Source organism: Caretta caretta, chromosome 6 (genome assembly GCF_965140235.1).
Source record: "Caretta caretta isolate rCarCar2 chromosome 6, rCarCar1.hap1, whole genome shotgun sequence".
Classification (NCBI taxonomy): Eukaryota; Metazoa; Chordata; order Testudines; family Cheloniidae; genus Caretta; species Caretta caretta.
Window position 1 is genome coordinate 108,287,982 of NC_134211.1, and position 13,213 is coordinate 108,301,194.

General features: G+C 40.1%; 1 protein-coding gene across 2 annotated transcripts in view; it reads left to right on the forward strand.

The window, feature by feature from the left end:
- Positions 1-13,213, forward strand: part of YY1 (YY1 transcription factor) — a 37,251-nt gene that overhangs the window by 14,193 nt on the left and 9,845 nt on the right. For both annotated transcript variants that reach the window (XM_048854669.2, XM_048854666.2), the window contains exons 2-3: positions 1,337-1,499; positions 12,721-12,781. In XM_048854669.2, the coding sequence (XP_048710626.1) occupies positions 1,337-1,499; positions 12,721-12,781 (224 nt within the window). The remainder of the gene's footprint in view (positions 1-1,336; positions 1,500-12,720; positions 12,782-13,213) is intronic.

A 13,213-nucleotide genomic window follows, 5' to 3' on the forward strand; every position in this document is an offset into this window, starting at 1 on the left:
CTTAGCTTTGTGATCAAAGGTCTGAGTTATCCTGTCGTTTGTTTACACGATGGGATAGGGAAGTGGGAGCACAGTCTGATGTCCATGCTGGAAGAGAGAGCCCCTCAGCTTGTGCAGGAGATTTCATTGACTGTCCTTTGCTCTCATGCTGTGTGATTAGGAAGGCAGCCAACAGAGTTGTCTCTACTGATTCATGGATTTTCCTTGTAGGACCTACAAGGAAGGTCTGAAAACCTGCAGTTTAAAGGAAAAACCCTAGAGTTGGCAGGACTGTTGCCAAAGTAGGCAGTAAAGATATCCTATTTAGGCCATGTTTACACTACAAGTTTATTTAAGCATAAGCTTTCGTGACCTACAGCTCACTTCATCAGATGAAGTGCTGGGACTCGGGGCTTAAGCCTGAGCTCCAACCTCCATCCGGGGCGGGGTGCTCGGGCTCTACCCCTCCCCCACACCCTTCAAGTGTCAACAAAGTAGTAACTTTGTTGTCAGAAGAGGGTCGTGGTGCAATGAAGTTTGAGAACCCATGGCATAGACGCTTCCTGTACTGATGGAAGGGGTTTTTCCATAGCTGTATGTAATCTACCTCTGAGAGGCAGTAAGTAGGTTGATGGAGGAAGTCTTCTGTTGACTTAGCTGCAGCTACTGTGGGGATAGGTTGCACAAGGCAAAACTTTTCATAGCCCTGAGCAATGTAGCTAGGTTGACCTAAGTTTTAGGTGTAGATCAGGCCGAAGTTAGACATATTAGGGTTTGCTGCAGGGAAACAGGTCAGGTATAGGAATGTAGATGTGTTTTTGTCTTCCATTATCATCTACACACCTGTTGGCTCTGGCTACTAAAATCCTCCACCAGATCCTCAGTATTTTGCCTTCAAAGGTGATCTCTGGAGGTGCTTTTACCCAGACACTTTATTTGAGTGTTGTGGCATGCCGGTTTCCTTTTTTCTTTTTTTTAAATACATACTTTGGCACATTCCAAGATCCACCTTTTCAATGTATGTGTCATCTCTAGGATGTTCCTAGTTATTCCCCAAAACTTGCACTATTGCTAGATCTGTATACACACCTAATTAAAAAGTGTGTGCATGTGTTCATCATGCCTCAGAAAATGTCTGTTGTGGCTTTTATAATTTGTGGAACTGATTCCTGTAGACTCCTTACAAGTAGCATAGGAGTCTAGAAGTGCACTGAGATTGGCTGGAGAACAGTAGAATTTTACTTGTTGCAGTATCTAATTTGCATTGAAATACTAGCCATGCAAGATGCATAATGATAGTGTTCATGGTGTTTGATTTAATATATGTAAACCAACAGGGTAATTTTGTCTATTTCAGATGATAAAAAAGATATTGACCATGAAACAGTGGTGGAAGAACAGATCATTGGCGAGAACTCTCCACCTGATTACTCAGAGTACATGACAGGAAAGAAACTTCCTCCTGGAGGAATACCAGGCATTGACCTTTCAGACCCCAAGCAGCTAGCTGAATTTGCTAGGTAAGTCACAAAAGAGCATTTGTTAAATCTAAATGACTATCATTCCATTGTTTTCTTAAATAAAACCTTCAAAAAAATATGAATACTAGTTGTCAAATTACTTTTGCCTGACTCCATTGTGGCCTATATTACTTCACGTAAAGAGCATGTGAAACAAGCAGTTAAAGTAACAGGAACTTGGGTCCTTACAACACGGTATTCTTAATACTTAGTTTCCATTTCCCAAAAGCTATAGTCTTTTAAATATTTGATTTTTTATCTATGCCAGATAATTTTTTTTTAATCTTTAGTTTTTTTGTGGCTGACAGGAATCGGATACCTTGAGAAGCTGCATCTTTACACGTGTCCTTACTATTACTGTTTTGAAAGATTACCTGAGGCTAAAAATGCATTTGAGAGAGAAGTGGCTACTTCCTTGTTAGATTTGACAAATCAAATGTGCGACACTCAAAAGTTGTTCAGTACAATAAGAACAGACCAGTAGAGTTCAGTATGAAGATCTATTTATTAGTTTTATTTTCATTCTTGACTACCTCAACCCCTACCAGTGTTTGTGGGTTCTACAACTTGCTGCACTATATCAAATTTAGTTTTCAACAATTGTAAAACTACAAAACCAATCTGATCCTTTTTTTCCTTAGTAATGAAGAATATTTTTTATATTGTGTTTATCACAAAAAACCTTAACATCAAAAGAATGGTAAAGGTTGTATAGGTAGCACTTAAAAGTTTAGGAAACATCAGCTCAGGTTGCCTGTGCAATCTTAATTTGGTCCATTGTGCGTATGCATTATGATGCAGCATCTAATTACATGATCAATGACTGGTTGCTTGTATAAGCATCCTTAATTCTGGCATTTCCTAAACTTTGAGCATTTAAGTAATCTTGTTTTTAAAACTGAAATATTAGCCCATGTGGTGTGGTACCACATGATTTGTTAGCAGAGCTTGGGAACATTAGACCCACAGCCCAGATTTCTACCACTTGAGATAATAGCAAAATCAGTAGCAGTAGTCAGCTGTTATCTGTGTATGGGCCAGCCACTAGAGAGGGAAGAGATGAACAGTAGAACCTCAGTTACAAGCACGAGAGTCACAAACTGACCAGTCAACCACATACCTCATTTGGAACTAGAAGTACACAATCAGGCAGCAGCAGAGACCACCAAAAAAACCCCAAGTACAGTACCGTGTTAAACGTAAACTACTAAAAAATAAATGGAAAGCAGCATTTTTCTTCTGCATAGTAAAGTTTCAAAGCTATATTAAGTCAATTTCAGTTGTAAACTTTTAAAAGAACCGTAACGTTTTGTTCAGTTACTAGGCATTTATAACTCTGAGGTTCTACTGTAATTTCTGCCAGTGGGATTCACAGCTGTTTGCTAGACAGCAGGGGAATACTGGGTTCAATTCCAGGTTTTGGTGGGGAGTGTACATAGACCCTTCTGTCTCTGCTCCCTCTATTCCTGTTCCCCTTCCACAGCTCCTGTTGCTCATAGTCTACTTCTGCTTTTGTCATCTCCCTTATGCTGCTTAGGTGCTAGCAGAGTAGCACTGACAAAACAGAATATAGTCTTCCTGCTGTTTCTGGTACCAGAATGGCTCCCCAGCAGCTGGGAAGAACAACTGTGGGGAAAATGTTTGTCTCCATGGTGGGGTATGCTCAAAATCTGAGGATGGTGCATGTGCAGTTCAGCTGGCCTGTAGGAACTGCGTGGCAATAGAGTATGTTCAGTGTATATAAAATCTGACTGTAAGGCTGCTAGCTTCCACCAGCCTTTACCGAAAATGTGCAAACTGCAATTTTTTTCCCCCAAAATTCTTATATGTTGGCCAAATTTGTGCAGATTTTTCCAAGGATAGCAAAAAGTACATTGCTGACATGATTGGAGCATGGACTTAAAATACGTTAGTCAAAGTGTGGAGGTACTGGAGCGTTTCAATTAAATGGTGGTAAGAATTTTTTAATATGGGCAAAAAATTTTTTTTTCCTGTCCTTATTCTAGGAAATGGTTCAACTGTGGGATTTATTTATTTACGTATTTATTTGAAACTTTTTCCAGTAAGTCAGCCTGCAGCAGACATGAAAAAGTTCAGCCTGAACATTAACTATAGGTGGTTCCACCTGTGTGGCTTATAATATTACATAACTACTTATGAAGTGTTGGTGTATATATTCCTACATTTGCTATTGATCATAATAAACTAATTGCAGAAAATAAGATTACAAGAAAAACACTTGCTTTGATCTTAACTTATGTCAGCATTATCTAGAATTTTTGTCAAAGCAAGTTTAGTTCTGTATGCTATGCCGCATATACATATTGCTGTGGGTTGCATCCATCAGGCTAGTATCTGGGTGTTCATTTGTTTTTAAAATGAATTTAAATGTTTGGTTCTGTTGTGCTACTTTATAACTGAGTGTGGTTACCTGCTACAGAATTTATTTAATGCTCCTCTGGATTTTTTTAATGTGAATTACTCTTGCAAATACTGAATTGTTGCTATACTGTGGCTTGTCTGACTACTCAAACTGTTCTCTTATTGATGAATTGTCTGTTGCCAGGTTTAGAGTTTGAGGTTTTTAGCTCTAACTGCCACATGGCTGCTTCTGTTGGGTCTTTTTACTAAAAAAAAGAAAAAAAGAAAGAAAATAAAAATGTATTGCATATGTTATCTTACAGAGAAAAGAGACATATAAGCAAATAGTGATGATGTTTTCAAGTTAGTTCATAACTTTTTTGCTATCCTAGAATTTTTAGCAAGTAGCATTATGAATCTAACGGGTAAATTAAGTTTTTGAGCATACAGTTGCTATTCAGATTTTCCTTGAAGTCAGTTATGTCTTTAAAATTATTCCATCTGTTTTTATACTGGTGCCATTCCTGTGGTATCTGAACACATTAGGAATACTGTCAAAATTGACAAGCCTCAAACTTGACTTACCAACCATTCATCACTGTCAGGAAAACCCAACCATGTCACTACCTACTAGTATAATTGTGTTTTATATGAAGAATAGGATGGACAAAACCTTCCTAAAAAGTGAATGCTTTGAGGTTTTCAGTCAGTAGAGAATCGCTTTCAAGAACTCTCTTCTTTTTGTTACCACCTTTGCTGTTGTGTTGTAAGTTTTTATAGGGCCAGTTTTAGAGAGAACTAGTGACATACTAGTGTATAATTCAGTTTTATAAAACTATGGATGGATGGCACAGTAAACAGGTTTTAATCCTCTGATGCCCATGCATTGCTGTTTAGGGCCTCAGTCCTGTTTGTGTTTGGGTCAATGGCGGGGAATGTCAACTTGAATGATGCAGGATCAAGCTCTAATTTTCCCTTGGTTAAAGTTTACTAGTGATGCAGTTTTTATCTTGATTAAGATACCCAAGTGCAAGGAAAGGGAACTGTGAGTACAAAACAAGGACAGAATAAAAAGTGAGAATTGAAATTTGACAGTTGATTAGGGCATATAAAGGGCTTGGAGGCTTGTTTTTGCTATAGTAGCAAATGGTCATATTTAGTGTGTGTGGTTTCTCGTTCATAGCGACTTCACAAAATTTGAGCCATGTTGATGACTTAAGGATTTCTAAAACTTTACTCATCTAGTAATATTTTGAAAGTGACAGGGAACTTGAAATCCAGTCAATTTTAAAGAATTAATGAAATAATTTACAGTATAAAATTTACCCCTGAGTCCCATTGGCAGTTTTCATGGTTTAACAATCCAGTCATATTTTGCTAGCTTTAAAAATGTTTTCTCTTCCTTGTTGCTGTATATAAGATACACACAAACTTAAAGGGGAAATGGGAAAACTGGCTAGACAGTGTTATGGAGGCAACCACGGCAGCCCTACATTCCTTAAATTGATAGGAGGATATTCAGTAGTGATTTGCAGAAATCCCCTTTCCAAGTTCACTATTGATGCATCTTTATTGATCCTCGAGAACAAAGTTCTGAGGCTAAAGTTCATTTCCAAACCCACAGGCAGCTGTGGGTCAGTTAACACTATAGGTGCCCTTGGGTAACCTAGCAGAATTCTTTCATGCTCATCTGTAACATATTCTGCTACTTGAGCCTTTGTTGGGATTGCATTCATGTTTAGTGGTCAACTTCAGACAAGTTTCTGGTATTTAGGACATTCTCCTGTCCCTTTTTTAAAAGATACCATTTCACTTACTCTTTTAAGAACTAATCTCAGAGCATGTGTTGCTGTTACAGTGAGTAGGCAGATTTGTCCCTTTAAAATGCTTTTTAAAATAGCTGTTGTTGTTCCTTTGTCTCGGATGTATGGAGCAGGAATTTTGGACCCTTTTTTAAACCTTGCAGGAGATAGTACAGCTATGCCTGAAAGTAGTTCATAAGTTCTAAAATTGCTGAAAATATTGTATATAACAAGTTGCATCAGAATAGTATGATCTGTTGGGTAGCACTATTCAGTTAAGGCATATTCTGACATGAATGAAAGCATAAACTTTAGTTGTCTTTGTCACTTCCAAATCTTCTTACAAGGTTTATGAAGAGTGCTGGCATTATTTGTGTTTAAACAGGACCAAAAAATATAAATAACTATATACGTCAAACAATGTGACTGATAGCCGATTTTTTTCTCTTCTGTTTGCTTATTACAGACCAACATTTCTGTTGGGGATTTAAAATATAAAATGTGAATGATTTTAAGCTCTTTACATTGTCAACTATTTAATAGGTCTATCCTGTAGATTTTATGTCTTTGCATGGGATGTGAGAATCCCTTTAAATGAAAGACTAAAATGGAGCATTTTCTAAATTTGGTGTTAAGCAAAACTTATGTTGAAGTGTAGCAATTCCATGATTGTCTGGTACTAGAACCTAGTGGAAGTAAGTAAACAGTAGCTGTAATTCTGGCAGTTATGAACAGTGGTGGCTTATTTTTTGCTTTTTCTTTAAAAAATAAATCCATTTACTTAAACTTAAGTTTAAAAAGTTGGTCTCTGATTTTTTTCTAAGCACTGTTTATGTGGCTGAACTGCTTAGAAACAGCAAAAGTGCAAACTAAGAAAAAGGAAGTAAAATGTGAAGAAAGAAAAAGGGGAAAATATAACGGGTGGGAAGTTGCCACAGGCTTGAGTCTTAGTCATAACGTTCTTCCTTGTTCAGCTTCTCCCTTTTTTTTTCCTTTTGGCCCCTCTGTTCTTTCATTCACGTCCTTTCTTCTTTCTCCCCTTCTGCATGCTGTCCAAGCAGTAATCTTCTTCCTCTCCTGCATCCCCTTCACACCTCCCTAGTGCACTCATTGGATGAGGGCCAGTAGTGGCAACTCTCCTTGCAGTTGACCCCACCTCCCAGAATTAATAGAGCAAAGGAGGGGAAACTTTTAGCTATTGGTCATGTCGACCACTGCCACTTCTGCCACCAACTGAAGTGCTCTGGGCATTCTGTTCCTGGAATGGGGGCAGGCCTAAACTATAGAATTACTTTGCTATAATTACATTGATCAGGGGTATGGATTTTTCACATCTGAGTGACGTACTTATAGCGACCTAAGCGCCAGTGTAGATGGTGTATGTCAGCGGGAGAGCTTCTCTTGACTGCATAGCTACTGCTTCTTGTGGAGATGGTTAATCCTATGCTAACGGGAGAATTCTTTCCCATTGGTGTAGAGAGTCTTCATGAAGGTGGTACAGCTGCATTGGTGCAGCTATGCTGCTGCAGTTTTAAGTGTAAACCTGCCCTAAATCTCCTAGGTTAATAGCCTTAAAGACATCTGTGATTGTTATGCTTGAGTGGGTTTTTATCACCAAAAAAGCTTGGAAAGCAGTAAACTAAAAAAACCTTGTTTCCTCACAAAAATGGCGCATTTGTACGTTCATTTCAAAATAAGACACCTTGTTCTGCTCAACTTTGTGAGAATGTGGCCTTCACAGTGCAAAACACGAATTGTTTTCTCTATTTGCAACAGAAATGATAATTGCATTTTCCAGGGCCTTGAATTGAAGGAGAAATTCTTATTGCATTTTATTGCATCTCTACCTTACTCTGATCCAACTATGCTAAAACACTACCTAGAAACACCAGGTTTAAAAACTCCTTAAAGATCATAGATTGTATTAGGGTAGCTTTGTACCACTCTCGTGGTGCAAAATTTAAAAATGACTTCCTAAAGACCAAAATCTCCTTTTTTCTAATAAATTTAAATATAAAGTTGAGTTCTTGCAGTAGCGATTGTCCACTAGGATTCCATTCTTGGTGCACACGTGCTCTAGGTACACAAAATCAGGTTCTTTGGCCAGCAGTGTCTGATGGGGCCACATCTGTGCCCTAGATGTCCTTATACCCCTTCTTGGACCTTAAAGGGCAGAGCAGGCCCAACCTCTAACCACTAAAGCTATGGACTGCATCTCCCTCGGAACCAGTCCTTTATCTCCCAGGGCTCCTGTTCAGGTAACCTCACAAATGTGTTCAAAGTGTCCAGTGGATTGATACCTATTGGGTCAGTACACTGGGCATATAAGGTACAGTGATTTTTTTTTTTCATCTGTGTGCTCAGTACCAGAGTCTCCTCTCGTTGAGAGCTTGAAAGATGGTGATGACTAATCCACCTTGGCCAAGTATTTTTTTGAAGTGGTGACATAAATGCACTCAAGACAGCATTATACATCAGCCAGTCGTTTTTGAGCCATACCCTACATATCTGGCAATAAAGCGTGACTGCTCTGTCCATTCATCAAAACATCAAGAAGACTTGCAAAATCTGGTTGTGTTGCAGACTTGCTGGCAACTCATGGGCATTAGTGTTGCAACCTTACGGATAGCTACCAATGCCCTAATGATTACACCTGCTTAATACTGTGAAGCACCTTAGGGCTCCAGTTGTCATTGTGACAAGTTGGACTCAGTGATCAATTCTGCCTTGCATATCATCAGTGGTACAACCCAGACAACTCCAGTTTCCGACATTCCAGTCCTGGCTGGAATTGCTTCCCCAGTAATTAGGAATAAGGCAAGGCCCTGGCCTCATTACTGTGCACAGCCAACTATCAAGACAGCTTACTTCATAATTTTATCTCAAAGTCATATCAGAAACACTGAAATAGTTGACCCTATCAGACAACCTTTCTAAGGCAACAGGTACTGCAGGACTATATTTTTGGAGCAATGGCACATGTCTTGGCAGTTAGACAACTCAGATCTATGTTTCCTAGGCTCTCAGGATTAGCTCTCTCAAGCCCTTCAGAATAACCATATGAACCAAAAGATCCTTTTTTGTTACAATGGGATGTGTTGTGGTCATGGGCAGTTTAATTTGCATCTTTACCATTGGGTCTTCCTGAGCGTCCCATCCTGCTCCTATGCAGCTCAAGAACTATGTGCTATTTGGTTTATAGAATGCCCTCTTTATCATATTGATGGTGGGTGGATGCACTTAAGAGTGACTACATCACATACCCACCATCTAATTCATTTTTTGTGCCATCAAAAGCCATATACCAGAAGAAGAAAAAGCATCAGCTACCAAGCTGTTGGTGTGGCAAGTCAGGAAGATATCTCTAGTACTGAATTAACCTGCTACTTGCTTAGGGAGAGCACAACAGAGCCACGGCACTCCTGACAGGATGACCCCTGTCTTGGAAGCCATGTATTCTTTGTCCGCATCCCTGTTGGGGCACAATAGGGACTCCTCCTTCCATCCCTTTTGGGTTGTACAATGTGAATCAGAAAGGGATCTATAAGGGACAGCAGTAAATGACTTAGGGCTCATGGGGAATATCCTTCTTGATTTTACATGCACACCCCTATGTGTCCCTCAATCCAGTATCCATACCCTTTTCAGCTCTGGCTTGACTAGACACCCAAGGGAATGTAGCTGTATTCATGCAAGCCTGAGTAATCTGCCTCCTTGTGGATTAGATACTGCTGCCCAAAGAGGCAGTCAAGATAACCAGTCAAGTCAGCTAGTGCAGCCTTAGAGCCTCAAAAAGTATCAGGAGGAAAGTGATGAATGCTATAAGGGGAAGAATGAGGCAGTAAATTAACATTGTCTTTAGTTGATGACTTCAAGGCATTCCAGGACCTCATCAGATCTATGGCAGAGACTCTAGATACACTCTAGAAGTGGTGCAGGAGAAACCTTTCAAACTCCTGCACATTTTACACACTTCCATTGTTGACAGGCTCGTCTTGCTTATAAATGAGGATCAGCCCACAGAAGACCTGCAACATGCGCTAGCTTCTGTTTTGGCCACATCCAAGTGGGCTGACAGGAGATTCCACATCCCTTCCAAAGAACTTTGAAGTACTTTTATTCCCACTCAGTATCAAAATTGTTTCTGGAAGCTGCGGTCTAAATCAAAGTGGCAGGGATCTCCCAAATCCATATGTAAGGGGAGAGACTTAGAAACTGGACCTGTTTGGATGCAAAGTATTTATTTACCAGCCTCCATATGCTGTTGGATAATTACCAAGTGCTTCTGTCAAAATAAAATTATTTGAATTGAGACACACTGTTTGTAGATAGGCTACCTCGATCACTGAAAAGAACTAAAGACCATCCCCATCTGAGGGATAGCTGATAACCCGCATCCAGTTGCAGGCTGCAGTAAACAATATAGTGGAATATACTTTGTCTATTGTCTAAAAGACCTTACGTTTTCCAATTTTGAGGGATTTTCCAGGGAGGTCCGAACCAAAATTGAGGACCTTTTGAAGTTAACTTTTACTTCAAACTGTGGTGAATTCCTCTAATCCTTAAAGGAATCTAGGGTGACTATATTCTCTGGACCTCTTTTCCAGTACAAAGATGGAAGTAAGTGAGACAGGACTTCTTTCAGGTACCGTTTCTGTGCCCACATACTGTTACCGTCCTCAGACCTTGGAACTGTCCAGAAAGAAGAGGTTTCAGCCTTTCTCTGCTGCTGCATAGTCTGTTTTTTCCCTAAGAAGCAGGTTTGATGCCATTACCGAGAGCCTGGCAGAACCTTGAGATCTCTTCCCTTCTGTCTCTCTTCCCCTGCCACCCCCCACCTTGGCAACTATCTCCTTTTATTTTTGGTAAGTTTGGACTCAGATCAACTCAGACTACTGAGTCTTGGAAATAGTAAACAATGGATATTCTATCCAATTCCAGTCTCTTTCTGACCTGTTAGCCCCATTCCCCATCTTTTTTTTTCTTCTTTTTTTTGAGGGACCATTTTCACAAGATACTGTTCAAACAAAAAGTGGACTCCCTTCTACAATTTGGAGCAGTGGAGGAGGGACTCAGAGATATAGGACAAGGGGTTAGTCCCATTATCTTTCTCATTCCAAAGAAAAACAAAGGACTAAAACAATCCTTGGATGCATAAACGGGAATCTTGGGTCAGACCAGAGGTTTTTATCTCTGTTTTTGGCACTGGTGCAACTGCTGCTAGAAATACTGTCCAGTTCTGGTATCCACGATTAAAGAGGATGTTTATAGATTAGGGAGGGTTCAGAGAAAAGCCACAAGAATTTCTAAAGGATTAGAAAAGCTGCCATTATAGTGATTAGACTCAAGAAGTTCTCTTTATTTAGCTTAATAAAGAGAAGGGTAAGAGGTAATTGATTAGTCTATAAATATCTACTTGGAACAAATATTTAATATTGGGCTCTTCAATCTGGCAGAGAAAAGTATAACACGATCCAATGACTGGAAGTTGATGCTAGACAAATTCAGAGTGGAAAGAAGGGGTACATTTTTATCAAACTCAAAAATTGTGGTGGATTCTCTATCGCTGGCAATTTTTAAAAATCACGATTGGATGTTTATCTAAAAGATAAGCGCCAGGAATGATTTTGGAGAAGTTCTGTGGCCTGTGTTATCAACTGGTCAGGCTAGATCAGGGGTGGGCAAACTTTTTGGCCTGAGGGCCACATCAGGGTTGCAAAACTTTATGGAGGGCTGGGTAGGGAAGGCTGTGCCTCCCCAAACAGCCTGGACCCCGCCCCCTGACTGCCCCCCTCAGAACCTCCAACCCATCCAAACACCACCGCCCCCTCCCCCGTCTGACTGTCCAGAACCTCTGCCCCATCCAACTGCCCCCTGACAGGCCCCCTGGGACTCCCACACCTATCCAACCACCCCCCTGTTCCCTGACTGCCCCAACCACTATCCACCCCTGACTCCCTCCCCCTCCACCCCATCCAACTGCTCCCTGACTGCCCCGCCCCCCGGGACCGCCTGCCCATTCTCCAATCCCTCTCCGGCCCCTTACCACACTGCCACCCTGCCCGGCAGGAGTGGCAAGCCAGAGCACCGGCGGCGCACTGTGCTGAGGCTGCGGGGCAGAGGGGATAGCAGGGGAGGAGCTGGGGTAGCCTCCCTGGCCGGAAGCTCAGGGGCCAGGCAAGACGGTCCCGCGGGCCGTAGTTTGCCCATCTCTGGGCTAGATAATCAGAGTGGTCCCTTCTGGATTTGGAATCTATAAGAGTTGAAACATTAAAGGTCTACGAGTTCATCCAGTGTTTCAAGTTCAGAATGGTGACTCTGACCTCTATGGTTCCCTCATTAAATACTTCAAGACTGTTTTGTGGTTCTCAGTCTGCAAGATGCCTATTTTCAGGTATCCATTCGTCCAGCCCACAAGAAACTATTTGGGTTCCTAGTGACAACATCTCTGTCAGTACAGGTCGTCTGCCCTCTCCACAGCTCTGCACTTGCACGATAAAGATTGCACTACAGTACTTGTATTTTTCAATTCACCTCATACTATTTTTTTCTTTTTTACAGTGCAAATATTTGTAATAAAAAATAAAGTGAGCACTGTACCCTTTGTATTCATGCTGTAATTGAAATCCGTATATTTGGAAATGTAGAAAAATATCCAAAAATATGTATAATTTAAATTGGTATTCTGTTTAACAATGCGTTTAAACCTGTGATTAATTGCAACTATTTTTAATCTAGTTTTGTGTTTCTTGCTTGTTAACTGCAATTAATTGACAGTCATACTTTTAAATGTACAGTGTTCTGTATCTGAAAGTTGCTTATATAAAGATCTTCAGATTTGAAAGTTCGTGTTGTATGGACTAAATTGCTTTTTCAAAATGCAAAAATATACTGTTACGGTATTTTTTTTTTATTTTAATATAGCCTCACTACAGCATTAAACTCCAAGCACAGTTGATGTGTATGTAACTTGCAGGATTTTTTTTAATATTAAAGCAAACCGTTTTAGGAAAGTTGCTTCTACACACTTATCAGTGTTTTCTTCTTTGTTTTGTAAGAATGAAGCCACGAAAAATTAAAGAAGATGATGCTCCAAGAACGATAGCATGTCCTCACAAAGTAAGTGAAACTCTCTGAACTTAAAGCATTTCAGTGATTAGTCACTTGTGGAAATGAATTTTGTGTGGCTAGCTTTTTTCTATTAGGGTAGGAATAGCTGAATATTTGTATTAAAGCTAAATATTGAGGCCTATTACTTTAAATACAGTTGCCTCTCTTTAGGTGCTTTCCAGATGCCAAAAGATTTCCTCAACTCTTCCTACACAGTGTGAATGTCATAACACAAAAGGGAATCTTGTATGCATGTAAGGTAATCATAGGAGTATGGCAGGACCCTTTGTCCCAGTAATGTAATTTTCTGTCACTCTATGAAATACCTCATTAATCCTCTAGACTCAACCCAAACTATATTCCTTTAAGTTTTTGTACTGCTGTGACTCACACCTGGCTCATGATACTGATAACATGAAAGATCATTGGAGAACTTTTATT